This window comes from Eutrema salsugineum, unplaced genomic scaffold (genome assembly GCF_000478725.1).
Source record: "Eutrema salsugineum unplaced genomic scaffold, Eutsalg1_0 scaffold_19, whole genome shotgun sequence".
NCBI lineage: Eukaryota > Viridiplantae > Streptophyta > Magnoliopsida > Brassicales > Brassicaceae > Eutrema > Eutrema salsugineum.
Window position 1 is genome coordinate 263,481 of NW_006256838.1, and position 27,048 is coordinate 290,528.

The following is a 27,048-nucleotide window of genomic DNA, read 5'->3' on the forward strand; positions in this document are numbered from 1 at the left end:
TATTCAAAATAAACTTACCAGAGTGGGAGAAAGTGTCCCAGACGCTTGGAGTCCTTCCGTCGTCATCAGCAGCTCCTTCCCACTATATCCCACAAAATCCAAAATATCGTAAGAAAAAAAAAAAAAAAAAAAAAAAAAAAAACTTAAAACGAAGAAGAAGACAGAAGAAGAATCGAGCCTGATAAGCAGAAGCGGCGGCTCCAAAGAGGAAATCATCTGGAAAATCGTTTCTGGTAAAGGCATCGCTGTAGCTTACTGCTAAAACGATGACCAGACATTCGAAAAACAGAGAGAAAGATTGCATTTTTGTTTTCCTCCTGACATCTGAGTTCGGGAGAGTATAAATAATTCAAGGGTTTAGTCGTTTTCTTGGATCTTTCCTTTTCCTTCTTCCACTCGTTTAGTGTGACACGACATATATGTGAAGAAGACTAAAGAAGTATCTTTTTCGGTGAAGTGTGTTCCTTGTGATGTGACTGGTTCTTTTATTTCTAAGATCTTTTCTGTATTCAATTGGGAAGTCTCGAATAAAAAAAGACTGAGTGGAGTTTTGTTGTTTGATTTGGTTACCTCTTGATTTTTTCCTTCTTTTCTTAATATCTATTATGACATAATTACCTCTTGAGTTAGGCAGACGACCAAATATCTTTTCACTATAGAATTGGTTAGTTACATGACAGTGGAATGGACCATTCCCAACATAGACAGCACATGCTTAGTATCTTTTATTTCACCTTTTAAGGGGAGTGTCCAAACAAAAAAGCAGATTTTATTTCTCCTTTGCGTAACCGAATAGTTAGATTCTTTTTTTTTTTTTCTACTGTGAAGAAAGACTAAAATAAAATAAAGTGCGCATCCAGGGAATCGAACCCTGGTCAGTACCGTGGGAGGGTACTATGATACCACTACACCAGATGCGCTTTTGGTTACTGAGTCTAAGACTTGTAAATATATATATGTATATAAACAAAATAAATTTAATAAGTTTATGAGCTGATTGGGCCTTCACTGACCAATTTATGTCAATGGTAAAAGAAAGCCTTAAAGCACCAGAATTGCGGTGACCGTGTGAATCTGTGAGAGGGCTTCGTTTGCGGTGACATTTATAGTTACGTACTATTAGTATTACTCGTACATATACACATGCTTTCCAGTCAAAACAATTTGTGTATCTGAAAAAAAAGTGTGTATATTATACAAATAATCTCTTTTTCGGTTTGGTATAAGCTCGTTTCAATACGAAAATTAGAGACCACAGCCACTTTTTTTCTAGGTTAAATAGACTACAGCCACGATTACCTTCTCTCAATGTGGTTTACCTCTAGAATCTAAGAGACAATTATTGAAATTTTGTTAGAAGGCTTTGTTTGAAGCCGAAGTTTATCCCCAATAGATATTAGATGTATGAGTATGAGTAGTTAGAGACATAGATTGGTTGTTAGTTTGTTACAAATTAGCACAATTTTCATTTTACTCTCTTGACCTGTGGTTATAATTTCCTTTGCCAAAAGCTTCAGCTAATGCAATATCTCAACTCATTAGTTTATCTATCGATATCTTCAATATATCAATTTACCCTTTCTTTACGCTCTATCTTCCATACCACCAACTAAAATCAGTTGAGAGTAAGACAATAATCTTTAAATCTGAAGAGGAATTTAGAGTACTAAGAACTCTCAATTCACAAACCAACCCCACGAAATAAATCGCTAATAGTAGTACCTTGAAAGAGACGTAGTGCTCTAACCTGTCTGTTCTCTTTTGTAGTGCTCCCTTGTTTTTTATTCTTTTTTGCCAAGGTGGTACAAATCTTATAGATTTGCTTTTTGTAAAATCTATCTTTCATTTTTAATGATATTTACAGTTGTAGGAAAAAAAAAATCGCTAATAAAAAGGAGATACATACTGTTTGATCCCAAACAAAAAAAGGAAATACATACAACTAAATTGTGGTCATAACTAAATTAATAATATAATTAATTCTTACCGAACCAGATAAATCATGTTAATTACCCCACGTAATGACGAATATAGAAGTAGCTAGTGGTTTAGAAAAACTTATCAATATACCATTTATACCAAAATAAGCTAAACTTATAGTATTAACGTATAGGATCCTCAACAATACAAATTCTAATTTAACCACATGATTAATTACAAAAATCAAGTACTACAATGAAGAAAATAAAATTACAAACCTGTATATAAAGCTAAGTTATTGCGTACATGCGCTTCGAACACAATAACTATCAAAGAAACAAAAGGAAAATTATGTTTAAACTCTGTATTATCGCTCTCGTATTTCTTATTGCATCATCAAGAATAGATGGAAGCTGGCCGGTTAAATACGATGATCCTAGTTGCTCAGGGAATATATCAGTGACCGATGTTGATAGAGTTCAATTCGCGATGAACTTGGAGTTCACCGAAGCCGAGTTCTTCTTGAAAGCGTCTACCGGAAAAGGACTCGATGCGTTCAACGCAACACTTGCTAAAGGCGGTCCAGCCCCGGTTGGTGCAGAAAAGGCCAATCTTGATCCTATAACTAATCGAATCATCGAGGAGTTTGGTTATCAAGAAATTGGTCATCTTCGGTAAATGATCAATCTTTCAACGATTAATGGTTAAAAAATGGAATTTTTTTTTTTGAAGATGAATTTTTTTGTTTTTATTGAAGAGCGATTGCAGATATGACGGGAGGGATTCCGAGACCGCTGCTGAATCTGACGAGAGAGAATTTTGCCATGTTTATGGACCGAGCGGTTGGACGTAAATCAAACCCGCGGTTCGATCCTTATGCGAACTCACTAAACTATCTTTTAGCTTCATACTATATCCCTTATGTTGGCCTCACCGGTTATGTCGGAACCATCCCTTACCTTGTCTCCTTCAATATCAAACGGGTATTACCTATTATCCTGATTAATTATACGAATATAATTTTATAGCAAAATTACTTTAGAGTATTATGTCATATTCAAAATCACATATATAATTGGGTACTCTACTGCTATATTCACGTTATATAAGTTACACTAGCTAGAGATCATAGTAGTGATTCGTATGATCGAATTAATTAATCAGCTTGTGGCCGGTCTTTTGGGGGTGGAATCGGGCCAAGACGGAGTGATTAGGACGCTCCTTTACGAGAGACAGGACGAGACGGTGAAGGAATACGGCGGAGTAACGGTGGCTGAGCTGACCAATGAGATATCTAACCTCCGTAACGAGCTCGGTATGTGCGGGATCAAAGACGAAGGCTTGTGCGTGCCACCGTGGCTAGGAGCCGAGAATCGCACCAGCAGCAACATCCTCGCCGCCGATCCCTACTCTCTCTCTTATGACCGGACACCGCAAGAGATCCTCAGGGTTATGTACGGAACCGGCGATGAGCATCGTCCCGGCGGGTTTTGGCCGTGTGGTGCCAACGGGAGGATCGCGAGGATGTTTCTTGATAAAGGGTATTATGGTCATTGCGGTGCATGTTCAGCTGACAATTAAATTCTACTTTCATTGATAGACTACAAAATAAAATAAAATACAGGGTTAAGCTTCTAATATTTATCCTCATTAAATTTGATAGTGTGGTGTGGTGAACCGTGAACCGTGAACCGGTGGTTAAACTCTTCTAGTTTTTCTTATCGGTGTTTAAGAAAATAAACAACCTCACGTTTCTATTTATGCTATTTTTTGGCTTCCCTTCCCAAAAGCAAATTTGATGATATAAAAACACAATTCCTGAATTTGTTTTGGTGAAATTAGCTGAATCTAAAAAATAAAGAAAGAGAGACTTCAAACGAACATGACAGTAAAAAAGGTAACGTTTGCCAGTAAGATATGAACAATAATACGTCCAAACCAATAATTTGTATCGGCCATTAAGTTGTTACACGTACACATACATCTACAAGTATAATCGACAGATTTCAAGAGAAACTTTTTGCTTTTGTTTTTTTTGTTTTTATCAAAGGTTTAAGAGAAACTTATCAATATATATTTTCGTGAAATGGCTTTAAACTTTTTCATCGTCAAAAATATATTCGAATTATTTGATAAGGACGAAGACGGATGACTTCAAACGGATGACTTCAAACGGATGACTTTCTCTTGATCTTCGTTTAGGGTTTTTCGTCTCTTTAGGGGAAAATATTTAAAGTTATAGAATAAGTTAAAGGAATTTTAAGAATAACGAAAAAAATGTTCATGAAGGCAAATTTTAGAAATGACTAATATTCTTAAGTTTTGGGTAAAGCTTTAAATTTTAGAGAATATCGGGGACACAAGTATAACCCAAAAGTCACGGGAACTTTTGAGCATTTATTTAATATTCTAAAATTACAAGGAACATATGTAAATAAACAAAAGCGTTGGCTGAACCAGAAATCATGAACGTTTATGTCTCTACAAGAAAATAATTTCAAAGCCGATTATGAGATTACGTCTACAATAAACTGATCAGGACAAATCATTAAATACTCCTCCATACACGACTCCACCATCAATGGGAGATCAAAATCATAGTACAACTTAATCAAGGAAACTACAAACAAATAAGAAAAAAAAGGAATGAAACATAATGTGTGTCCCTAAAGTTAAAAAAAAATGAAACAATATTCTACCTCCCTCACGTCGTCGTCGTCGTCGTCGTCGTCGTTGTGGTGAGCTTCTTCACCGCTTTAAACGGCGGATGAAGCAGCCCAAACTCGTCCTCGGCATCGAGGGGCCGGTCCGTCTGGTTGCGCGTGGGTTTAACGCGCCGGCTCCCAAGCGATTTGTGCGTGAAGCCGTACATCTGAAGGATCTGATTGTCGCCGAAATTAAAAGCTCTATCCATCTGCCGGAGACACCTTTCCACCGGATAATCGCCGAATTTCCCGCACGGTTTGCATCCGACGAAATGCGTGACCAGTGGCCACCGATGGTCTCCGAAACCCGGTTTATGGTTCTCGATCATCTCCTCGTACCGGTCCACCAAAATCCCCCAGTAACCGTGCAAGTAATAACCACTCTCCAGATAAACTTTGCCTCCCCATTTCTCTCTCTCCGTCGCCAGGAGGTAAACCATCGCCGATTGATCGTCGGCTTCGAACGCGGGTCGGTCTTTAAGTTCCCGGGTCAAGATTTTACCCGCTTCTTCACGGATCTTCCCTTTAGGGCCCATCGGAGCCCAAGCGTCGAGGAGATCAAGCGCCCACTGGGAGTTCCTGAGCAAGAAACTCCCCGTGTTGAGACCAATCCAGTTCTTCTGGTCGTAAACCATCTCGTTCCAACCGTGCATCACGAGGTTGTAATCCTTGTATCTCTCCCATGGGAGCTCGAACACCATGTCCGTAAACATCGCATCACTGTCCATCCACCATAGAAACTCGATCTCAGGATGAGACAAGAGCAATCTCCGGATCAACGGAAGCTTAGCCCAGAACCCAGCCATCTCAGCATCCAGCAACGCCATGTTGTAGAAGATCTCGATTCCGTGTGTTCGACAGTAATCGATTTTGTTCTTTATCGATTTCAAGAGGTAGTGGTCACCCACTGGATTCTCGCACGGCTTTGGAGCTGAACCTGTGACAAGAAGAACCCTAGGCTTGTTTGGCGCCACGAAATTTGGGAAACTCGGGTTTTGCTTGAGCCAATCATTCCTCTGCTCATCCCAATTGGAGATCTTGGGCCCCAGGGAATACGGTTTACTCCGGTCTTCTTCAGATTTCTCTTCATCTCCTTCGTCAACGAATATCTTGTTGATGTCGAAGCTCTCGTAGTTGTTGCCATTCCCGTCTCCGTCTTCAGAGGACGACGTCGTTTTGGTTGAGACCTCCACGAGGACACGGTGGGGCTCGGCGCGTTTGCGCGTGTAGAAGAAATGCTCCCGGATCTCCTCGATGTCTTGCTCCGGCGTGCCGAACTTACCGGCTCCGATTGTGCCACGTAAGACGACGACGGTGAGAACGAGGCAGAGAAGCGTCACCTTTCCTTGACGCCAGACTCTCTGTAATCTCCGAAACCGATGCGTTCCTATGCAATTCTCTATCATCCTCTTCTGGTTTCGACCCACACACAGATCTGGTCCCGATTCAGACACAATACGAGATCTCAGAGACAATCAGGGGAATTAATTAATGGGAGAAAAAAAGATATATTAGGAGATTTCTGGTGTTTGTAATGTGTAATCACGACAAGAAAAAATTAAGATTTATACGCGTTTTGGAATTCTACCTTCGTAAAAGGAAGGATCAACGAAGATAATTCTAAAAGGTTCAAAAGAAGGAAGAAAAGAATTAAATGGAGATTTACAAATGAGCTAAAGAAGTAAAATAATCATACTAAAATAATATTTGAATATTTTTGTGAAATGTCAGACAGAACATGCCTGCCTGTCTGGACGCGTAATCTTGGTGCGGATCAGAGTAAGTAGTACTAAAGTGGTAAAACTCTTGGGATATTCGCTTTCTTTAGTTGGGCCCTAATAATCTAAAGCCCATTTAGCCCGATTAAAAATTGCGGCCTAAATTACAGGTATACTGTTTTCGTAACAAAAAAACGGTAAGTCGTTGGTTGATGGAGGAGATAAAACAGCAATCGAAGGTTTGGAATTGTTGTAACATTAAGCTCACACAACTGTCCGGATCAAAATTAGAGCGCCAACAAATACTAGACGCTAAATAATTTTACCGTTTGGGATTAATTAACGGCCTTTTCTGTATAGAAAAATTACTATAAATTGATGTGTCCATGTTTACTTTCATTTCAGGGTTTAGAAAAATCACAAAATATATTTAGTAGAAAATCAATATTCTGAATCCTCTCTGATTAAAAAGGGAGGGTCTCCATCAATGGCGGCGACAATATACGGCGTCAAGAGCATTTTCTTGTCAGCGGCGGTTGTGATATTGTTCGCTAGCCGTTATGGAGGCGCCACGGCGGCCAACAGGGGATACATTAAGTACAAAGATCCAAACGCTGCGGTTGAAGAGAGAGTTGAGGATTTGCTAACACGCATGACTTTGCCTGAGAAACTTGGTCAAATGTGTCAAGTTGATCGATTCAATTTCTCTTTTTTCCCCACGGGACCAGAAATCTTCACAAAATACATGATCGGTATGTACAAATTATAACAACAATATTTTTCTATATGTATATATCCAAGTTTTGAGATATAAAAAACGTTTTGATGATGAATAATTTTCTAATAACTGAATATTTGATGCACGCGAGTATAGGAAGTGTTTTGAGCAATCCGTACGATACCGGGGCAAGTCCACTGAAGCGGGTGGCCGTATCGAACACAATGCAGAAATTGAGTCTTTCGACGAGGCTCGGAATCCCTCTGCTTTACGCTATTGATGCTGTTCATGGCCACAACACTTTTATCAATGCCACCATTTTCCCCCACAACGTCGGTCTTGGTGCCACTAGGTATATATATATGTATATTCTTAAATCGATGTAACGTAACTTATAATATATATAGAATTCTGTACATATACGCTGAATTAAAAGTGGTGTAATTGATAGTTTAATTGTATACGTACTGAACACTGTACTGATAGGTCTTGTGGTTGTGAATGCGTGTTTGTTGTAGGGATCCTGAACTTGTTAAAAAGATTGGAGCTATAACCGCGCTTGAAGTGAGGGCTACAGGAATCGCTCAAGCTTTTGCGCCTTGTGTCGCGGTTATTAATTAACCTGGCTGTCATTTTGTAGAGAGATACGTGAAAATATAGATCTATAGAATTTTTCTAACTCGGGTCGGGAAATTGAATGGAACAGGTTTGCAGAGATCCTAGATGGGGAAGGTGTTATGAGAGCTACAGTGAAGATCCTAAAGTTGTGAATATGATGACTGAAAGTATCATGGATGGGTTACAGGGAAGTTCTCCTTACTGCAGTGATCTCAAGTAACCCCAAGAACTCATGCTAATTAGTTTTGAATCTACATACTTTAATGATCTTGATCCCCTAGAGTTAATTAACTAATAATTGTGAAAATGCATGTGTGGCCAGGACAAAAGTGGCTGGTTGCGCCAAACATTTTGTTGGGGATGGAGGAACAGTGGATGGAATCAATGAGAACAACACTGTGGCTGATAACCATACTCTCTTCGATATCCATATGCCTCCCTTTGAGATAGCAGTAAAGAAAGGGATCGCATCCATCATGGCTTCTTATTCTAGTCTTAACGGTGTTAAGATGCACGCAAACCGCGCAATGATCACTGATTACCTCAAGAACACCCTCAAATTCCAAGGCTTTGTTATCTCTGATTGGCTTGGTATCGATAGGATCACAACTCCACATAAAGCAAATTACACTTATTCTATCGAAGCTTCCATTAATGCCGGCATTGACATGGTTCGCACTCTCTTATTTTTTTCACTTTCAAGAATCTAGAAATGGGCTCTTGATATATATATATATATGTTTAGATTCTGATTTGATGGATTTTAAAATGTAGGTTATGGTTCCATTTGAGTATAAAGAGTTCTTGGAGAAATTGACAAAACTAGTGAACGGTGGATACATCCCTATGAGCCGTATAGACGATGCTGTTCGAAGGGTCTTGAGAGTCAAATTCTCTCTCGGTCTTTTTGAGAAGCCATTGGCAGAGGAAACTCTTGCCGCTGAGTTTGGATCAGAGGTAAATTTAAAAGAGACTTTTTGACCATGTCAAGTTTTTGTTTTAGATACATAAATTTTTAAATTAAAATACACATTATTTTATTAAACATCTTAAAGAGTTAAAGGAACAAGTATTTATATGATATAGGCCATGTGAAAAAAAAAAATTTAAAAATACGTCACCATTTCATAAAGCCTTGAGAAAACAAATTATCACGGAGATAAAAATTATATAAAGGAATGCAGTTAGTGATCTTTATGGGGATTAGTTATTTTTTTTTATATAAACACAATTGTTAGTCTTATAATAATACCTAAGTGATGTGTGATTCTTAACACAACGATGCAGGCGCATCGAGAAGTAGCGAGAGAGGCGGTGAGGAAATCAATGGTGCTTCTAAAGAATGGGAAGACAGACGCCGATAAAGTTGTTCCGCTCCCAAAGAAGGTGAAAAAGATCGTTGTCGCTGGCCAACACGCTAACAACATGGGTTGGCAATGTGGTGGCTTTACTCTCACTTGGCAAGGATTCAACGGAACCGGAGAAAATATCGGCCGTAACAAAGCATTGCATCTCCCCACCGGTAAAACCAGAGGTACGTAAGAGATATATCTTGGTTAATTTCGCGGATCTATTATTATATTAATCGAGATTTGATAGTACTATATTATATAGGGATAACTCATTCTAACATGTTTTGTTGCAAAACATATATATAGGAACTACAATCTTGGAAGCCATCAAGAAAGCAGTGGATCCCACCACTGAAGTTGTCTACGTGGAGGAGCCAAACCAAGATACGGCCAAGCTTCACGCCGACGCAGCATACACAATTGTGGTCGTAGGTGAAGCTCCTTACGCAGAGACACAAGGGGACAGCAGAACGCTAGGCATAGCCGATCCAGGTCCAGACACGCTAAGCCACACGTGTGGTAGTGACATGAAGTGTCTAGTGATCCTAGTCACAGGACGTCCTCTCGTGATCGAGCCTTACATTGACATGATCGACGCTCTTGCAGTCGCTTGGCTTCCAGGAACCGAAGGACAAGGAGTCGCTGATGTCTTGTTTGGTGATCATCCCTTCACCGGCACGTTGCCTCGGACGTGGATGAAGAGCGTTGTTCAGCTTCCGATGAATGTTGGTGACGAGAACTACGATCCTCTCTTTCCCTTCGGATTCGGTATCAAAACATAAATCAATAACCAAAACCTTGTATCATGTATGTAACTATGTAAAAAAATCTCAAGTGTGACGCTTATTCAACGACTCTTTTATACTTTATGTTCACTACTCTTGATCATATAATTTAACGACTCTTTATACTACTCTTGATCATATAATTTATACTTTATGTTCACGACTCTTTAGCAACCAACAATAACAACTTGTTCACGACTCATGTTTATTTTATAATGGGCTTGAGCCCAAACCCTTTGTCTTTTCTATAAATTTTTTTTTGGTATGCTTGTCTTTTCTATAAATTGTGACCCTTTCTCTTTTCTTTCTTTAAATATGTGAAAAGAGTAAAACAACAAGATTCTCATTTTGAGGAAAAATGTTTTTGTGAAATTGGAGAGAAGACAAGAGACCACGTGATGGCAAAACGGTCATATGCAGTGTCGGGTTACTGAGAGTCGTTGATATTAACGGAAAAGGGTCCTTTTAATTTATCTCTCTAAATAGCTAAGCGTTTGATAAATCATCTAAATTTAGTGTCAATATGTTAAACTATCCTCAAAATATCCGCTTTTGATGTAGTGTGATTAACAACGATCGATGATAATGATTAATGTCTTGCGTTAATCTAGACTATCTAGTAATTCTATACAGTGTGTTGAAAAATGCTTTATCTATAATTATGTAAATGGGAGCAATAATGCATCACTTTTTATTATTTATTTCTGAAAATAATATACCTTTTGGTAGATGATGGAGACGTGTAGTGTTTCTCGAGTAAATTAAACACGTGAGGAAATTATATTGAGTTTCACTCTACAATGATTAATCTCGTTCGAGGTTTAAAAATTTGTGATACTAATATTAAATCAGTTTCTTTATACAAATAGATCAGCGAGCATGTTCTCCTTTCAATATGTTTTGTATCAATTGTATTATTATGTATAGAGAATAGAGACTATAGATCATTGAACTATGAAAAAAAAGTTGATATACCTAAGAGCATGTACATTGGAGAAATTCTCTTTGAAGTTTCTAAGAATATAAAAATAATTTTTTAGGATATATGAATAGTGAAGGATCTGTTTGAGTTTTGTGTTCCCATTGGTGAATCCTTCACTAACAAACCAAAAAATGGTTGAGAACAAAATAGTTGAGATGGATCCAAAAATTTTTTTGAGTAGAAACCAATGATCAATCAACAGGTGCCTTAAAAACCCATTAAAACTGCTCCTTAAAATCTTTATATAAGGATCGGTTTATAAGTTATTGAGCTTTTTCTATTTCTTTTATTTCATTTTACCTAGGTTTTTGGGCCAAAAATCTCTCTAGAACTGCTGATGGACATAATCTAAGTCCTAACTACTGAACTGGAGTGTTAATAATAATACAATAGAAAGAAAAGACAACTGAGCAGAAGAGAATCAATTGCGTTTCCATGAATGCATAAGCATAGGTCCAAGAGAAGGAGTTTGGCCTAACCACAGATTGGATGTTTCTATAAAAATAAAGAGGTCACGCATGACATACCACTTTAGTAATACGATTACATTTATAGAACAACTTATGTCATTGGACTGTTATGTATATGATTGGGCAGATTTACCGAACCGAACAAAAGTTTGATTAGTTTGATTTGGTTTCTCCATTTTACCTTTCTCGCGTGACAATTAAAATTTTGTTAATCGTCATTATATTTAGGGAACTTTGTTAATGTACAAGTTCATTATATTTTTACTCTCAATTGCTACAGGTGTGTCTATTGGAATGTCGTCAATTTTCATAAATATAAAAAGAAGAATGTATACAAAAAGAAAAGAAAACTAATAACGTCACATGACTCACATGGATACGAATTGTTTAAGAGAGAAAGATCTCTCCACTATAAATTAAATCATTCAAAAGCGACATCCATTTTCTTCCAAAGTCACACTCACACTCTCCCAAGTCCAAGATTAGGCCTTATATTTTATTCGTTTCCCAGTTCCACTCAATTTATATAACTCATCTCTTCACCACGTGTCCTGCACATACAGTTTTATACCCCTTTTGTCTTCTTCCTCCAGTCGGCTAAGTAGATTTTGATTGATTCAAGTTCAGTATAAACTATGGCATAGCAGCCTTGTGTTTTTTTTTTCCTTAAAAAAATCAGAAAATAGAAAGTTACATGATACATCTATAATAACAAACAAACCAAACAGAATCAGAAGTTTATTGGGAAAATGTGGTGGCTTTCTTCTTCTTCTTGGGTCTCTGATCTCTCCTGTTCTTCCTCGGCAGCCATAGACCAATCTTCATCTCTTCCGGCTCCACTCCAATGGCTGAGATTCGTTTTCCTATCCCCTTGCCCACAGCGACTTCTCTCCTCCGCAGTCGATCTCGTCTTCCTCCTCATCCTCCTCTTCTTCGCTATCCTCAAGCTCTCTTCTTCTTCTTCTTCCACAGAAGCTGACATCAGGAAACCTCTAATCGCAAGAAGAAGTGTAACCAGAGTAACCGTACTGTTCAAAACGACAATCTTAGCCACTCTTCTCCTGTCGTTTTGCTCCGTAGTGCTCTGCGTTTTGGCCTTCACTACCCGGACTCGATTGAAGCTCGTTGACGCTCTGTTTTGGCTGATCCACGCCGTTACTAACGCCGTCATCGCCGTTTTGGTTCTCCACCAGAAGAGATTCGCATCTTCCAATCATCCTCTATCCTTGCGAATCTACTGGGTTTCCAGTTTCATCGTCACTTCTCTCTTCACCGTCTCCGGGATTCTCCACCTTCTCTCCGGCGACCCCTCCGCCGCGAGTCTCATAGCAGACGACGTCGCTTCCTTCGTCTCCCTCCCTTTAACCGCCGTCCTGCTCATCGTCTCCGTCAAAGGATCCACCGGAGTAGTAATCACTGGCAGTGTCGCGATCCCGGCTAAACCAGACGACGCCGTTTTAGACAAATCCGAAAACGTCTCTCTGTACGCATCGGCGTCAATTCTGTCGAAGACTTTCTGGGTATGGATGAATCCGTTGCTGAGCAAAGGCTACAAATCTCCATTGAATCTCGAGCAAGTCCCGACTCTGTCTCCAGAGCACAGAGCCGAGAAGCTCGCGATCCTCTTCGAATCGAAATGGCCCAAACCGGAAGACAAGTCGAGAAACCCGGTTCGCACCACTCTCCTCCGTTGTTTCTGGAAGGAAGTCGCACTCACGGCGGTTCTAGCCATCCTTCGTCTCAGCGTTATCTACGTCGGTCCGGTTCTCATCCAAAGCTTCGTCGATTTCACTTCCGGCAAAGGATCCTCTCCGTCGCAGGGTTACTACCTCGTTCTCATCCTCCTCCTCGCGAAATTCGTCGAGGTCTTGTCGACTCACCAGTTCAATTTCAATTCCCAGAAGCTAGGGATGCTCATAAGGTCCACTCTCATAACCGCTCTCTACAAGAAAGGGTTGAAGCTAACCGGCTCGGCTCGTCAGAATCACGGCGTCGGGCAAATCGTGAATTACATGGCCGTCGATGCACAGCAGCTCTCTGATATGATGCTCCAGCTACACGCTATCTGGCTCATGCCTCTGCAGGTCGCTGTGGCTCTTGTGCTTCTCTACCGTACACTTGGACCTTCTGTGGTGACCACAGTCATCGGTTTGACCGGAATTTTCGTGTTCATCCTCTTGGGAACGAAAAGAAACAACAGGTTCCAGTTCAGCCTGATGATGAATCGCGATTCGAGGATGAAAGCAACCAATGAGATGCTCAATTACATGAGAGTGATCAAGTTTCAAGCTTGGGAGGATCATTTCAACGAGAGGATTCTCAAGTTTAGAGAAATGGAGTTTGGCTGGCTATCCAAGTTTCTCTACTCCATCGCTGGGAACGTCATCATGCTGTGGAGCACACCGGTCTTGATCTCGGCTCTCACTTTCACAACCGCGGTTTTCTTGGGAGTTAAGCTAGATGCAGGAACGGTTTTCACCACAACCACCATTTTCAAGATACTCCAAGAACCGATCAGGACCTTTCCGCAGTCTATGATCGCTCTTTCGCAGGCGATGATCTCTCTCGGAAGGCTCGACGCTTACATGACGAGCAGAGAGCTATCGGCAGAGACTGTGGAGAGGAGTCAAGGCTGTGATGGGAATGTCGCTGTCGAGATCAAAGATGGAAGCTTTAGCTGGGATGATGACGATGACGAGCCTGCAATTGAAGACATCAACTTTGAGGTCAAGAAAGGAGAGCTCGCTGCGATTGTAGGGACTGTTGGATCAGGCAAATCTTCGTTGCTAGCTTCGGTTCTCGGCGAAATGCACAAACTTTCAGGCAAGGTTCGGGTTTGTGGGACAACAGCTTATGTAGCGCAGACATCGTGGATTCAGAATGGAACGGTTCAAGACAATATCTTGTTTGGTCTTCCTATGGATTCAAGCAAGTACAATGAAGTTCTCAAGGTTTGTTGTTTAGACAAAGATTTGCAGATGATGGAGTTTGGAGATCAGACTGAGATTGGGGAACGCGGAATTAACCTTAGTGGAGGTCAGAAGCAGAGGATACAGCTTGCCCGAGCGGTTTATCAAGAAGCCGACGTGTATTTACTCGATGATGTCTTTAGCGCCGTGGATGCTCATACCGGTTCAGACATATTCAAGGTAAGCACTACTAGATCTCTATGTTGATATCATCAGTTTTTTTAAAACCAAAACTAGAAAAAGCTGATTCTTGTTTCTTTGTGATGATGATGTGTCTGCAGAAATGTGTAAGAGGAGCATTGAAAGGAAAAACTGTCTTGTTAGTAACTCATCAAGTAGACTTCCTTCACAACGTTGATTGCATCTTGGTACGGTTCGACGGAACAAAAGATTAAAACCTTAGTTGAGTTTATCATTTAGGATTTTGCTAATGAGTGGTTCCATTTTACAGGTTATGCGAGATGGAATGATTGTGCAATCAGGAAGATACGACGAGTTAGTTAGCAACGGGTTAGATTTTGGGGCTTTGGTTGCGGCGCACGAGACATCGATGGAGCTTGTTGAAGCTGGCTCGGCATCGGCCGCTGCAACAAATGTGCCAATGGCATCACCAAGAACACAGAGAAATATTTCAATGGATTCACCTCGTCAACCAACGACACCAAAATCTCCAAAAGTACATCGGACAACTTCAATGGAGTCTCCAAGAATACAAAGAACTACTTCAATGGAGTCTCCTCGTTTGGGCGAGCTAAACGATGAACACATCAAGTCATTTCTCGGCTCCAACATCCCAGAAGATGGATCAAGACTGGTCAAAGACGAAGAAAGAGAAGTCGGACAAGTAAGCTTTCAAGTTTACAAGCTCTACTCAACCGAAGCTTACGGCTGGTGGGGAATGATTCTTGTTCTCTTCTTCTCTGTGGCTTGGCAAGGCTCTATAATGGCTAGCGATTATTGGCTTGCCTATGAAACATCAGCCAAAAACGCGGTTTCATTCGACGCTTCAGTCTTCATCCGCGTCTATCTCCTCATCGCTGCTCTTTCCATTGTCCTTGTGTGCCTCAGGGCATTTTACATCACTCACTTAGGCCTCAAGACTGCTCAGATCTTCTTCAAACAGATTCTCAACAGCCTCGTCCACGCACCAATGTCGTTTTTCGACACCACACCATCGGGAAGAATTCTCAGCCGGGTGAGAGAACTTTCTCCATTTAAGATATTAGAAAACGAGGAAGACTTCAATTTTAAAGATTATCTCTTTTTATATTTGGTTTGCAGGCATCTACTGATCAGACCAATGTGGACATCTTCATCCCCTTCATGATAGGACTAGTAGCCGCAATGTATACTACTCTGCTCAGCATCTTCATAGTAACTTGCCAATACGCTTGGCCAACTATTTTCTTTGTGATTCCGCTTGGATGGCTCAACATTTGGTACCGGGTAAGTGTCGCAAAGAGATGATATTATTCTGTTTTCTGATGCTAGATTTGTCAGTAGTTCATTGATGTTCTATGTTCAGACATCTCATTGGTATTTGTTGGATCCAACAGGGATATTACCTTGCATCATCTCGGGAACTAACTCGCCTTGACTCGATCACCAAGGCCCCAGTGATCCACCATTTCTCGGAGAGCATAGCCGGAGTGATGACGATCCGATGTTTCAAGAAACAGGAAATTTTTAGGCAAGAGAATGTGAGGCGAGTCAACGCCAATCTCAGGATGGACTTCCACAACAATGGTGCAAACGAATGGCTCGGATTTCGTCTAGAGCTGATCGGGAGCTGGGTACTCTGCATCTCTGCTCTGTTCATGGTCTTATTACCAAGCAACATTATCAAACCAGGTACACTAAGATTGACCAAGCTTGTTTAACTAGCTAAACATTAATTTGTTTTTCCATATGATGATTTTGTTTTTGGTCACGGTTCAATACAGAGAATGTTGGGCTTTCACTGTCGTACGGACTATCGCTGAACTCGGTTCTGTTTTGGGCAATATATCTGAGCTGTTTCGTTGAGAACAAGATGGTTTCAGTTGAGAGAATCAAGCAGTTCACTGATATCCCCGCGGAAGCGAAATGGGAGATAAAAGAGAACCGTCCACCTCCAACTTGGCCTTACAAAGGTAACATACGTCTCGAAGATGTCAAGGTACGGTACAGACCAAACACTCCTCTTGTGCTCAAGGGACTTACAATAGACATCAAAGGAGGAGAGAAGGTTGGTGTGGTTGGAAGAACAGGAAGTGGTAAATCGACATTGATTCAGGTCTTGTTCAGACTTGTGGAACCGTCTGGTGGGAAGATAGTCATCGACGGAATCGATATCTGCACTTTAGGACTTCATGATCTGAGGTCAAGATTCGGTATCATTCCTCAAGAACCTGTTCTCTTCGAAGGAACCGTGAGGAGTAATATTGATCCAACGGAGAAATACTCTGATGAAGAAATCTGGAAGGTTAGAGGTTTAAAATAAACTTTTTTTCGATTCTTGATTTAACAACATTGCATAAAATTGGTCTGTTATTTTCCTATTTTTTCTTTTGTTTACCAGAGTCTCGAGCGATGCCAGCTTAAGGAGGTCGTATCTTCCAAGCCCGAGAAGCTGGATTCTCTTGGTGAGTCAAAAAAAAAAAAAGTCGATAGATTTCGCTTGAGATCATAAACTAATAATAATAACAATAATAATAATGGTGACAGTGGCGGATAGTGGGGAGAACTGGAGTGTGGGTCAAAGACAGTTACTGTGTTTGGGAAGGGTGATGCTGAAACGAAGCCGTATTCTGTTTTTGGATGAAGCAACTGCGTCTGTTGATTCGCAGACTGATGCAATGATCCAGAAGATCATCAGGGAGGATTTCTCTTCTTGTACCATTATCAGCATTGCTCATCGCATTCCTACCGTTATGGACTGTGATCGCGTTCTTGTCATTGACGCAGGTAACTAGAAGAAAACATATATCACTCTTTTAATAAGTTGTTTATAATGTTTTGGTGTGCGTATTATTAAAACCGATTGCGAAAATTGCCATCTTTGAAAAAAAAAAAAAAAAACATTGTAGGAAAAGCGAAAGAGTATGATAGTCCAGTTCGTCTGCTGGAGAGACGATCGTTGTTTGCTGCATTGGTTCAAGAGTATGCTCTCCGATCTGCCGGAATATGAAACCCCCTTCTTCTTCTTCTTCTTCTTCTTTTTTTGATTAAGAATCATAAGACGTCGTCTCTATATTTTGATTCTGAATCTCTGCAACTCTTGGCAATTTATTCATAAATTTTCCAATAATCACATCACATGGCAACACTGTTCATGAAGCCATTCGAATCATCCAAGAGTTCTGGTCTGATTTTGCTCAACAATTTACAATTTTAATTTCGATTAAATTTTAACCCTAAATGATTAATTCCATACTGGTGTTATTATGAATTTAAAATCCTGTCTATTCAGTGCTACGAAAATAAATCGACTAATCTTAAGAAAAAACCGTGGACGAAGTATGGGCATTAGCTATTTTGCTTTTTAAGATAAACACTAGACATGTTATGAGGCTAGAGCTGATTCCTCGGAATCTTTGAAAACTTATAGAAGGGATCTTAGAGAATCTTTTTGTTTAAATGTAGACAGAGATTCTGTAAGAAATCAGAGGTTTAAGCTAAGACGAAATAACATTTGTCTTTTCAAAGTTTTTTTTTCTTTTTTTTTTACTTTCCCTCTGCGCATTATCCAGTTTTGGATTAGATCAAATATCCTTTACAATTTATCTTTTGGGTTTTCTCTATCGGTACATTTGATTGATACACACATAAAAGTTACTCTTTCTTTTTCCCCACGGCATGATCGTTAGGACGGGTTTGAAACTTGATCATTGCCGTTTCATAACTGTTTTGCTTTTAAGTCTCCAGTTTGTAGCTAAAACGGGAAAAAAGAAAGAAAATAAATTGATTTGTTTGTGTGTATCTTAGCGAAATGTAACCAAGACCGCATGAAAAGTAAATCGAGCTTACTTTTAAACAAAATTTGGGTTGGTACTCGGAAGAAAATAGCATGTTCTTCAATCTTCATATTCTCTCTCTCTTCTCTCTCTCTTGGTATTGCTTTTTGGTTAAAAGCTGATAGGCGTTTAATATTTGATTTTATCATTTTTATATACATTGTTGTCAATATTGTGAAATACAAAAAAAAAATATTGATATAATAAATAAAAACGGAAAACGGAAAAGTTAAAGTTGAAAATTAAATAAAGTAATTTTAAAAAGGGGGAGATGAATGAGCTGGCCACTACTTCTCGCGAAGTGTAACTTTACTGGCTGTTACATCATTTTCGCACGGTTTGGTCAAAATATCAAAACTTCTTAGATTACATACCAAAAAAAAATGGAAATAGTAATATCACCAAATATTGTTCTGCATTTAGAAGACGATTTATCATGTCAAAAATAAAAGAAGATAATTAATCAGCCTACACCGCTACACGCTAAGCACTGTTCGAACACCTAATGTGCGCCTAGCAGTATTTTAAACATTGTGAAGTACTACTAACTTTTGATCTTTCTTTTGTTTTTGTACTTATGAATGCATTATTAGTTTTCCGGAATATCTATTTTCCGACCTAACTCTTTTCCAAATGTTTCTTTCTATTTTTTCTCTTTTTCTTGACTATTAAGAAACCAGTCAGCTTTAATATAGTTTTAGTGGATAAATCTGTCAATCACATTTCCTTTTATAAAAAGCTGATAATCTGTATTGCATATTGATACTCGAATTGAAATTTAAGCTACTTTATGATAATTAAAAATGGATATATTTATGAATATAGATTGTGCAAGGAAATACGAAAGTTGCAATTAAAGTTAAAAAAGATGAGTAACTTTCATCAGTCGAATAAAGTATGATATTTCATATTTTCATGTTAGCCCGCACGCGCACGGCACATGGGGTATGTACAGTATTGCCTTTCTCTCAAGTTGGTGAATGTTTTGACTAATGGTCCGACCTTATCCTATTCATAATATCATATTTTCTTTTCTTTTTATTTTCTCTGATCAAACATAATGAAATAAAAAATGTTAACAAGGAAACAAGTCTAATTTTTTTGCTTGCTGTTAGAAATAAAAACACTATACACCCTTTTTACAAACCAATACGTACATAAGTGATTTTACCACCCAAACTATCTTCGGTCCCGGTCCGGGACCAGAACAAGTTGAACTAGTCACTTCTTTTCCTGCTTTTGTCTTCATTTGGGTGTTATCTATGTTTCCAAAATAAAAAGAAAAGGTGTTGCGACGGATAAGATATTATTATTTGGCCAGCCAAGATTTGATTTAACTGTATGGATAGTTGACAACAAATTCAAACTGTTCAAACTGTGGCTCAATTTAGAACTCAAAGATAAAACCGATAGTTACAAGACCAGTCTTGACCTCCATAATCAGTAATAAAGTCAAGCCAAAAAAAAAAAATCGACCATAACCATCTACACATGATATGTTACATCTCTATTTAGGCGCAAGTTACTTGCATACATGAATAGTAAAAGTTCGTGAGTCGTATGACTAGTGTAAATGAATCCATTCGTACCATACGGATGTCTAGCCTTCATATACAATTTTGTTAATTATCTGCTTATTTGCCTAGAAAAACGAAACACCGTAAGGGTTAGATTGGAAAATTCTGTACCGAGCTTGTGGAATCTTCAAATCATTTTGAGCCGTCAATGGCCATAGAAGTTCTTAGAAAGATCTTAAACATTATATTCAATTTTTGAGAATAACGTTTTATTATTGCATGTCATTTTAATAAATAATAATTGTAATGCAGAGTTGAAAATGGAGGAAAGTGGAAATACGAACGAGAAAAAGAAAGAAGAATTCTTTTTTCTCCCCTTTGACGTAGAGAGAGAAGAAGAATTCAAATGTTATTTAAAGTAGAAACAAGACAAAATAAAAGGAGAACGCATCTAAAATCCTCTTCAACGACAAAAATGTTAGTAGGTTTCTGATGTGTAAAAATGGTCTTAAAGACATTTTCTGAAAAAGACTCACCCAAATAAAGTTATATTTGACGGGAAATAAAAGTATATACAAAATACAGAAATGATTTATTTTAAAAAAATACAGAAATGATTTATTTTAAAGGAGAGAGAAAAAGAAGAAAGAAATAAAGAGCCGCAAGATTGGGACAGTCTTTCTCTTAGCATTTAAGCAAAACTTTAAGAGACCAGGCTTGAGTCCCATGACTCATGAAGTCCAAAAGCTATGCCTTACTACTAGTATATCTTATGGTTCGTTCGGTTTATATAGTTATCTGTATTTTTCAGTTTTGGATTGGACCATGCATTTTTCCCCCTAATAATGTGTTTCCATAGCTACTTGCTCTTTTTAGAATTTAGAATTCCAACATATAATATTGCTGAATGTAAATAATATGTTGTCTTTTAATTCGTTTCTTATATATATTTAGTGTAAAAATAAAAGGGTCCCAAAAATAAAACTAAATAGTTTGAAAAAATGCACAAGAGAGTCTAATGTGCATCATTTATTGATATCACTTTTAAATTTAAATAGAACGATGCGTTGCTACGGAAATTTGTCAATAAGTTTACATACATTTGATCTATATATATATGATGAATATGCCGACAATAATATTTCAATATCTCAAAAGTATTGGCAAGCAAGCAAGATGTTGAAAATCATAAAGCAAATAACGGTCAAAGGCTTGCTCAAAGTATGTCTCCACGATAATTATTATAGCTCACATCTGTAACAAGTGGGTTCAAAGCGCATAAAACTATTATTAGACAAAATTATATATGTTCTACTCCGTGAAACCGAAAAATAGGAAAAGGAAAAAAGAGTCGCGAAAGCTTTTATCGCTTTTTAAATATATTTTTTTTCCCAAATAGCAAGGTATATAACTCGTATAACGTTGCTTGAAAAATTGAAATGAACTAGAAATCCCCCGCAAAAAATTAAAAATAAAAAACATATAGAAATGATAGAAAAATATTAATAAAATAAAGAGAACCCAATAATTCAGAGATTGTCTATAAATAACAAGTTTCAAACCCACAGAATTAAGCACATTGGAAACTTCCCACTCTCGTCGTCTTCTTCTTCGTCTCACCCACTCACTTCATTCTCTCTAAAATCTTCTGTGATTCCTTCACTTTTCTCTCTCTCTCTCTCTAGAAAAATGGGCATCGTCGATGACAGCAGTAAGACACTCTGGGGAAGCATGACACATGGACCTTCACGTTACGCCCTTAACGGCAAAATCATGCTCGCTTCCGTAATTATCCTCTTCTTCGCTGTCATTCTAATCCTCTGTTTCCACAGCTACGCCAGATGGTTATTCCGCCGTCAAAACCGCCGTATTCGCCGCCGTATCAGTGCTCATCTCAGATCTCTCTCCGCCGCTAGAGATCCCACCCAATCCTCCTCCTCCCTCTCTCCTCTCGATCCGACTCTGCTCGAGAAAATCCCGATCTTCGTCTACTCCGTTAAAACCCATAAGTCTCCACCGGAGGAGTGCTCCGTTTGCTTATCGGAGTTTGAAGAAGAAGACGAAGGGCGTGTCCTTCCCAAATGTGGCCACGTGTTCCATGTTGATTGTATCGACACGTGGTTCCGGTCGAGATCTAGTTGTCCGCTTTGTAGAGCTCCGGTTCAACCCGAAATGCCAATTGCCGAAACCGGTTCGAGGATTTCAGAACCGGTTGCTCCCGTGTTTCCATCGGCTAAACCAATTGAAGATTCCGAAGCCGGAAGTTCGTCTTCGTCGGACGAATCCGAATCATCGACGCCGTCTTCTTCCTCTGGTTCGCCGTTGAGATTTCCGACAGAAGCTTGTGAGAGAGAACCGATTGATCTAATCGGTATAATTGTGGAGATTCCCAGGGAATTTGACGATTATAATTCGGGTCTACCCGGAGGTAACGGGTCGAATAATCCTGCTTTGTTGAAGAGGCTATGGAGTAATAATTGAATCACTATCCGGATTTTGGATACTGAAGAATCCGAAACGGTAATCGTGGAAACCGGGTGGGCAAGATTCGGATTCTGAAGAATCGGATAACGGACCCGGTAATCTGGGGAAGGGGGGGAGATTTGCATTACTGGCATGGGATGAAGACACGTGTTCGGCTTTGACGATCCACACGGCAATTAGCCCCAGATAAGAGACGGCGTCTGAGCAAATATGGACGGAAGTGATTTATAAAGTAACGGAGCTGCTCGATCAATGTATGATACGAGACGGTGTCGTTTAGGTAGAGAAGCAGTCGCTAAGCGAACCTTTCCCACCAAAACGATTCTTTCTTCTTTTCTTCTTTAATTGGTTGATTTAAGAATGTAATTAAAATAATTCAAATTAATCAACGGTTCAACGAAGCCATTTGATCGAGATTTAACTTATTTTTGCGATTAGAATTTTAAATCTTATTCATTACTAACGAATTATATATACTAGATGATTATACGGTGCACGGGATTTTTCTATGTGTTTAAAAAAAATATTTTTAAGATTTATTTGTAATTTTAACTAAACTCAATTCAAAATTTTATTTTTGAGGTTGTCATAGAACAATAATTGTTATTTAATTCTTTTAAAAGTAAATTTTTTATTAGTTTATTTGTTAGCTATTATTTTGTTTTCAAATAAGCCAATCAAACACATATTATACTAAACAAATCTAGAGTTGATAATCCAACAAATACAACTAAGTATAAAATATCAACTTATGGTTATAAACTCAGGAGGCATATCCTATATATAAATAAATAAATAAAGTTACTTGCTGTGATTTTCCTATTTTAATTGGTAAAGTCTTTCACAAACTCTTCCGATATAAAAAAAAATGAATATAATAGAGTTCTATAACTATGATATCCCAAATTGTATTAAACCCATGACCACTTTTCTTCACTAAGTTTTTAGTATGAAATCATTATAGATCTCACGTTGGAAATAGTCTTCTATGCAAAATCTTTCACTTGAATTTAATCGATAAATTTAATATTCGTTAACTAAAGTGAATTTAAAAACTATCAGCCCAAATTTTCTCAAAGTGGCGTCTTATGGTTCCATAGTTCCATATGCTAAATCTTAAGAACATTTGCATGTTTGAAAAGATGATCGAGGTTTTGGTCACACGATTTCATCCTCTTGACATCTGTTTACTTTTTGGGCTGCTTTATGTAAAAATAGAAAACTTTGGTACAGAAAATTGGCATATAAGCCCAAGTCTACTACTTTAGGCAAAATACATATAGAAATTGAAAAAAATTAAAAAAAAAATCCAAATCCTACAATTATGAAATTCGCCTGAAAGGTCTAAAATACGAAAAAATAATTTTAAAATCCAAACTCTACAGTTATAGGATTTTTATTTTATTTAAATTTTTTTCCAAAATAGTTACTTACTTCCGTGATTTTAGTTGTATTATTTCAAACTTTTTAAATTAAATAGGATTTATCAGTCCCTTCATTGGTTACAAATTTTGGTTTTTACATCTAAAGTTGTGAAGTTTTATGCATGAGAGAGACGTATTGGTAAATTTTACAAGTACTTCCCAATAATTTGTTGCATGAGAGAAAGACGACTTTTACAAAATAAAAATTCCTTAGTCATTAGTTATTACAACTAAAATATCTTCTTTCTCTAGATATGTTGTATTCACCTTCTTGACTCCTTTTAAAGGGATATTATTTGGATTTTTGAGCATACAAATAAGTTTGATTACAACAGAACAAGGATTTGTCAAGATTTATAATCTGAAGGCAACGTACAAACTTAAAATATTTGTAATCCAAATGCAGGTTATAAACAAAGAGATGATAATTCGCTTTTAGTTTCATAACTTTATGTTGTTGACTTTCTGAAATTCATTAGCCTTTTAAGAGATTGTGCACTTGATTATTTTGTTTTCTCAAATTACATTTGATTTTTTTGTTGGACCATCTTCATCAATAATTAATAAAATAAGAAGAAGTAATGGTTTATTTTTTCTCACTAAAATCGAAGCAGAAGAATTGTAACAAAAAAAAATACAAGAAGATGAGAAGTTTACTGTTTTTGAAAGTCTTTTATAATGTATTTAATGATTTAGGATTTTGATATTTTCTAAACAAATTATAAATTAATAAAATAAATTATAAATTATTTTATATTGTATTTAATGGTTTATGACTTTGGTGTTTTCTAAACAAATTAAAAATTAATAAAATAAATTATAAATTATTTTGTAAATCTGATATGTCAAAATAATAGATGCTGATGTGTCAAGATTGTGAGACACAACCCAACTTTTATATAATAGATTTGTAAACCTTGACTCATTACCGTTTTAGTCAAATGTTGCTCCAACCGTAAAATTGTTAGACATGTATAATTGTGTTCTGGGAAAACGCATATGCTACAATGTAGTAGTTACAAACCCTTCAAAATTTCTGAGAATTCTGATGTTCCCGGTTGTGAACTCATTGCTCCATAGTTTTTTTTTGTTACTTCTTTGAACTATGAATCTAGCTAGTAGTTCAAATACTAGCTAATTGATATATATTTTCTATTTTCTAATGTTAACATAATGTTATTTCCAGTGGACGTTTTTTTTTAATGTCAGTGAATGTATTTAATAATAAAAAAATCACGATTTTGTTTTTCCGCCAACCGTGGTTACTTATTTGCAAGCTACGAGTTACAAAATACAAATGAAGCAAGTCAAGCACCAATTGAAAATTCAATTTGTATTAAAAAATATTAAACGATAATTTTTTTTTTGGTAGACATAGAAAAACGATATATAATTTGAAACAAAAAAACATTTTTTCCGAAAAAGAAAAAAAAAACAATTTTAAAAGATTTATTTTAAAAGGGAGTATCCACATTGGTAGGGAGGAGTTATAACACAGTGACACGTACACAAACTGACGTGGACTCAAGAATCTTTGTGGGACCATCCGACAAACTCGCGTGCCGTGTGCATGGGTATAGAACTAAAATTGGAAGTGGAATCTGATCTAATTTCATACTCGTTTATAAAACAAATTATAACGACCAATTTTCATGCACCTTTAAAAAACCTATTTCTCATGCACATGTCTCCAATTTTTCAAATTGATTGGTGGGGACGAACGACCAATTTTATTATAAGGGATATTGATATAACATGTCGACCAAATTTTGTTGTTGTTATATAACGTATTTGACTCTCTTCTTTTCTTTCTATAACCCCAAATATTGTTAGAAAAGAGAATTGGAAAACATCATTCACAATATTTGACCTAAATGGCTGTAGATTTGGCTGTAGACTGGCATCGTTATTGTAGGAAAGGAGTTTTCGAGATGATTTCGTTAACGGTACAATATGGATATCATGTTTTGTTGGAGGAAAGGTCAAGGAGTTTGTATGATCCTTCATCTGATATAAAAATTGTTGGGGTTAATCTAAATCACATCAGACAAAAATGGTTTTATATAAAAATCAGATTCAGCTCTAATTAGTATGACACTTTTTAATATTGAGCCTAAAGAACATACATGTGACATGTGTGTGTTCTGATGTATTTCGAACATACAATATCATACTGTAATAAGAAAGTTGGACAAACCTAAAAATCCCGACAATAACCTTGACTACATTAACCTTAGAATAATTTTGCAACAATACCGTAGTGCACGATGCTTAATTATTATATATTAACTAACTAATTGGTGGTGCGGCATTAAACTTGACAAGGCAGTATAAGAAATTAAGAATACTAACTCTATAATGCTATATACAATGGCGAGACATGGACACATGGTTGCACGAATAAAAGAGTGCTTGTGATGTTGAGCACTAGAATATTCTATATAATCAGTTATTTAATTATACCGTGCAATCAATCTATGGTTAATGACTATAGCGCATTACACTCGTAAACTATATTGTTTATATTGGGTTTATAAAGAGAGACAAATCGTTGTTTATACATTCAGACACAGTGGTAACTTTTATATATCATCGATCAGGAACAAAATTATTATTAATATTATATAGATAAGCAGTCGCATGAATCAAACAAAGATTCCTCTTAAAATAATTATGAAAAAAAGCATAACCAAAAAATAGATTGCATTGGTAATGTAATGCAACGAATCAAATGAAATCAGTACAAATAGACATAAGAACATTTTAATGGAAAAAGTTTCCAAATAATAAATTGATTAAAGCGACCTCATATATAATGCATGCAACACCATCACCATATAATTGAACGATATCATGATCAGTATTTGGGAGTGGTGGGAGCAGCCTTGGGACCGGTGAAGTAGAAAGGTCCGACGCTAAAGAGCTTCAAGTTCTTGTCAGAGTAGTAACGGTATCCGTACATCGACAACGGAACTCCGGTGAGACCCTTGTTGACATTGGTCGGGTTCTTGCAAGTCTCGACCGGAGATGTGTAGAGCTTGACACGACAGTGAAATAGGTCGGTGATGTGGATCAAAGCCACGTGGAAGTATCCCTTAGAGTCAGTTGGATCGCTGTAAATCACAACCTCCTTGTTGCTCTTCCCGTATGAACCTGGCTCGGAGCACACAATCTTTGCCTTTGCTCCTACATGTATTTAATTAACCGATTTTGTTGATTGGTGAATTATGTTATTATCATATATATTTAGTTAGGAGGCTTAAGTATGTATTATACCTTGAATTGGGTAGGTTTCGTAACCGTTTTTGCAGAGGATGATGCCATCAACGGCTTTAAGAATCTCTGGGACGTATGGCTTGGTGGGTGGAGTGTAGGTTGGTTTTGGGACATA

General features: G+C 37.6%; 7 protein-coding genes and 1 non-coding gene across 9 annotated transcripts in view; 4 read left to right on the plus strand and 4 right to left on the minus strand.

Moving 5' to 3' along the window:
• The window catches only part of LOC18020111 (beta-glucosidase 10), a 6,395-nt gene extending 6,069 nt beyond the window's left edge, over positions 1 to 326 (minus strand). Inside the window, exons 1-2 of one of the 2 annotated variants that reach the window (XM_024157056.1) lie at positions 179 to 326; positions 19 to 82 (exon numbers count right to left, since the gene is read on the minus strand). In XM_024157056.1, coding sequence (XP_024012824.1) covers positions 19 to 82; positions 179 to 304 — 190 coding nt within the window. In that variant the 5' untranslated portion in view covers positions 305 to 326. Of the gene's footprint in view, position 1; positions 83 to 178 lie in introns of both variants that reach the window. The other variant, XM_006402283.2, reaches the window with a different exon arrangement.
• Positions 327 to 849: 523 nt separating this feature from the next.
• On the minus strand, positions 850 to 920 carry TRNAG-CCC. Its single transcript has one exon. It is a non-coding gene; the product is annotated as a tRNA-Gly (tRNA).
• A 1,298-nt stretch (positions 921 to 2,218) lies between these two features.
• LOC18020196 (desiccation-related protein PCC13-62) lies at positions 2,219 to 3,688 on the plus strand. The gene is made up of 3 exons (XM_006402285.2): positions 2,219 to 2,594; positions 2,678 to 2,903; positions 3,085 to 3,688. The coding sequence occupies exons 1-3, from the start codon at positions 2,227 to 2,229 to the stop codon at positions 3,499 to 3,501; spliced, it is 1,011 nt and encodes a 336-aa protein (XP_006402348.2). The 5' UTR covers positions 2,219 to 2,226; the 3' UTR covers positions 3,502 to 3,688.
• A 598-nt stretch (positions 3,689 to 4,286) lies between these two features.
• Positions 4,287 to 6,219, minus strand: LOC18020331 (xyloglucan 6-xylosyltransferase 1). The gene has a single exon (XM_006402286.2). The coding sequence runs from the start codon at positions 6,029 to 6,031 to the stop codon at positions 4,625 to 4,627; it is 1,407 nt and encodes a 468-aa protein (XP_006402349.1). The 5' UTR covers positions 6,032 to 6,219; the 3' UTR covers positions 4,287 to 4,624.
• Positions 6,220 to 6,760: 541 nt separating this feature from the next.
• LOC18020332 (beta-glucosidase BoGH3B) lies at positions 6,761 to 9,946 on the plus strand. The gene is made up of 8 exons (XM_006402287.2): positions 6,761 to 7,095; positions 7,218 to 7,413; positions 7,580 to 7,670; positions 7,768 to 7,895; positions 8,002 to 8,350; positions 8,454 to 8,636; positions 8,967 to 9,213; positions 9,338 to 9,946. Exons 1-8 carry the CDS (start codon positions 6,831 to 6,833, stop codon positions 9,811 to 9,813), a joined length of 1,935 nt encoding a protein of 644 aa, XP_006402350.1. The 5' UTR covers positions 6,761 to 6,830; the 3' UTR covers positions 9,814 to 9,946.
• Positions 9,947 to 12,017: 2,071 nt separating this feature from the next.
• On the plus strand, positions 12,018 to 17,555 carry LOC18020333 (ABC transporter C family member 14). The gene is made up of 9 exons (XM_006402289.2): positions 12,018 to 14,417; positions 14,519 to 14,605; positions 14,689 to 15,432; positions 15,519 to 15,683; positions 15,794 to 16,088; positions 16,181 to 16,701; positions 16,798 to 16,861; positions 16,944 to 17,183; positions 17,306 to 17,555. The coding sequence occupies exons 1-9, from the start codon at positions 12,018 to 12,020 to the stop codon at positions 17,404 to 17,406; spliced, it is 4,617 nt and encodes a 1,538-aa protein (XP_006402352.1). The 3' UTR covers positions 17,407 to 17,555.
• A 3,747-nt stretch (positions 17,556 to 21,302) lies between these two features.
• LOC18020297 (RING-H2 finger protein ATL5) lies at positions 21,303 to 22,642 on the plus strand. Its single transcript, XM_006402290.2, has one exon. It carries the CDS (start codon positions 21,439 to 21,441, stop codon positions 22,228 to 22,230), a length of 792 nt encoding a protein of 263 aa, XP_006402353.1. The 5' UTR covers positions 21,303 to 21,438; the 3' UTR covers positions 22,231 to 22,642.
• Positions 22,643 to 26,514: 3,872 nt separating this feature from the next.
• LOC18019831 (proline-rich protein 3) overlaps positions 26,515 to 27,048 on the minus strand; it is a 1,239-nt gene continuing 705 nt past the window's right edge. Inside the window, exons 3-4 of the mRNA XM_006402291.2 lie at positions 26,934 to 27,043; positions 26,515 to 26,843 (exon numbers count right to left, since the gene is read on the minus strand). Of these exons, the coding sequence (XP_006402354.2) occupies positions 26,515 to 26,843; positions 26,934 to 27,043 (439 nt within the window). The remainder of the gene's footprint in view (positions 26,844 to 26,933; positions 27,044 to 27,048) is intronic.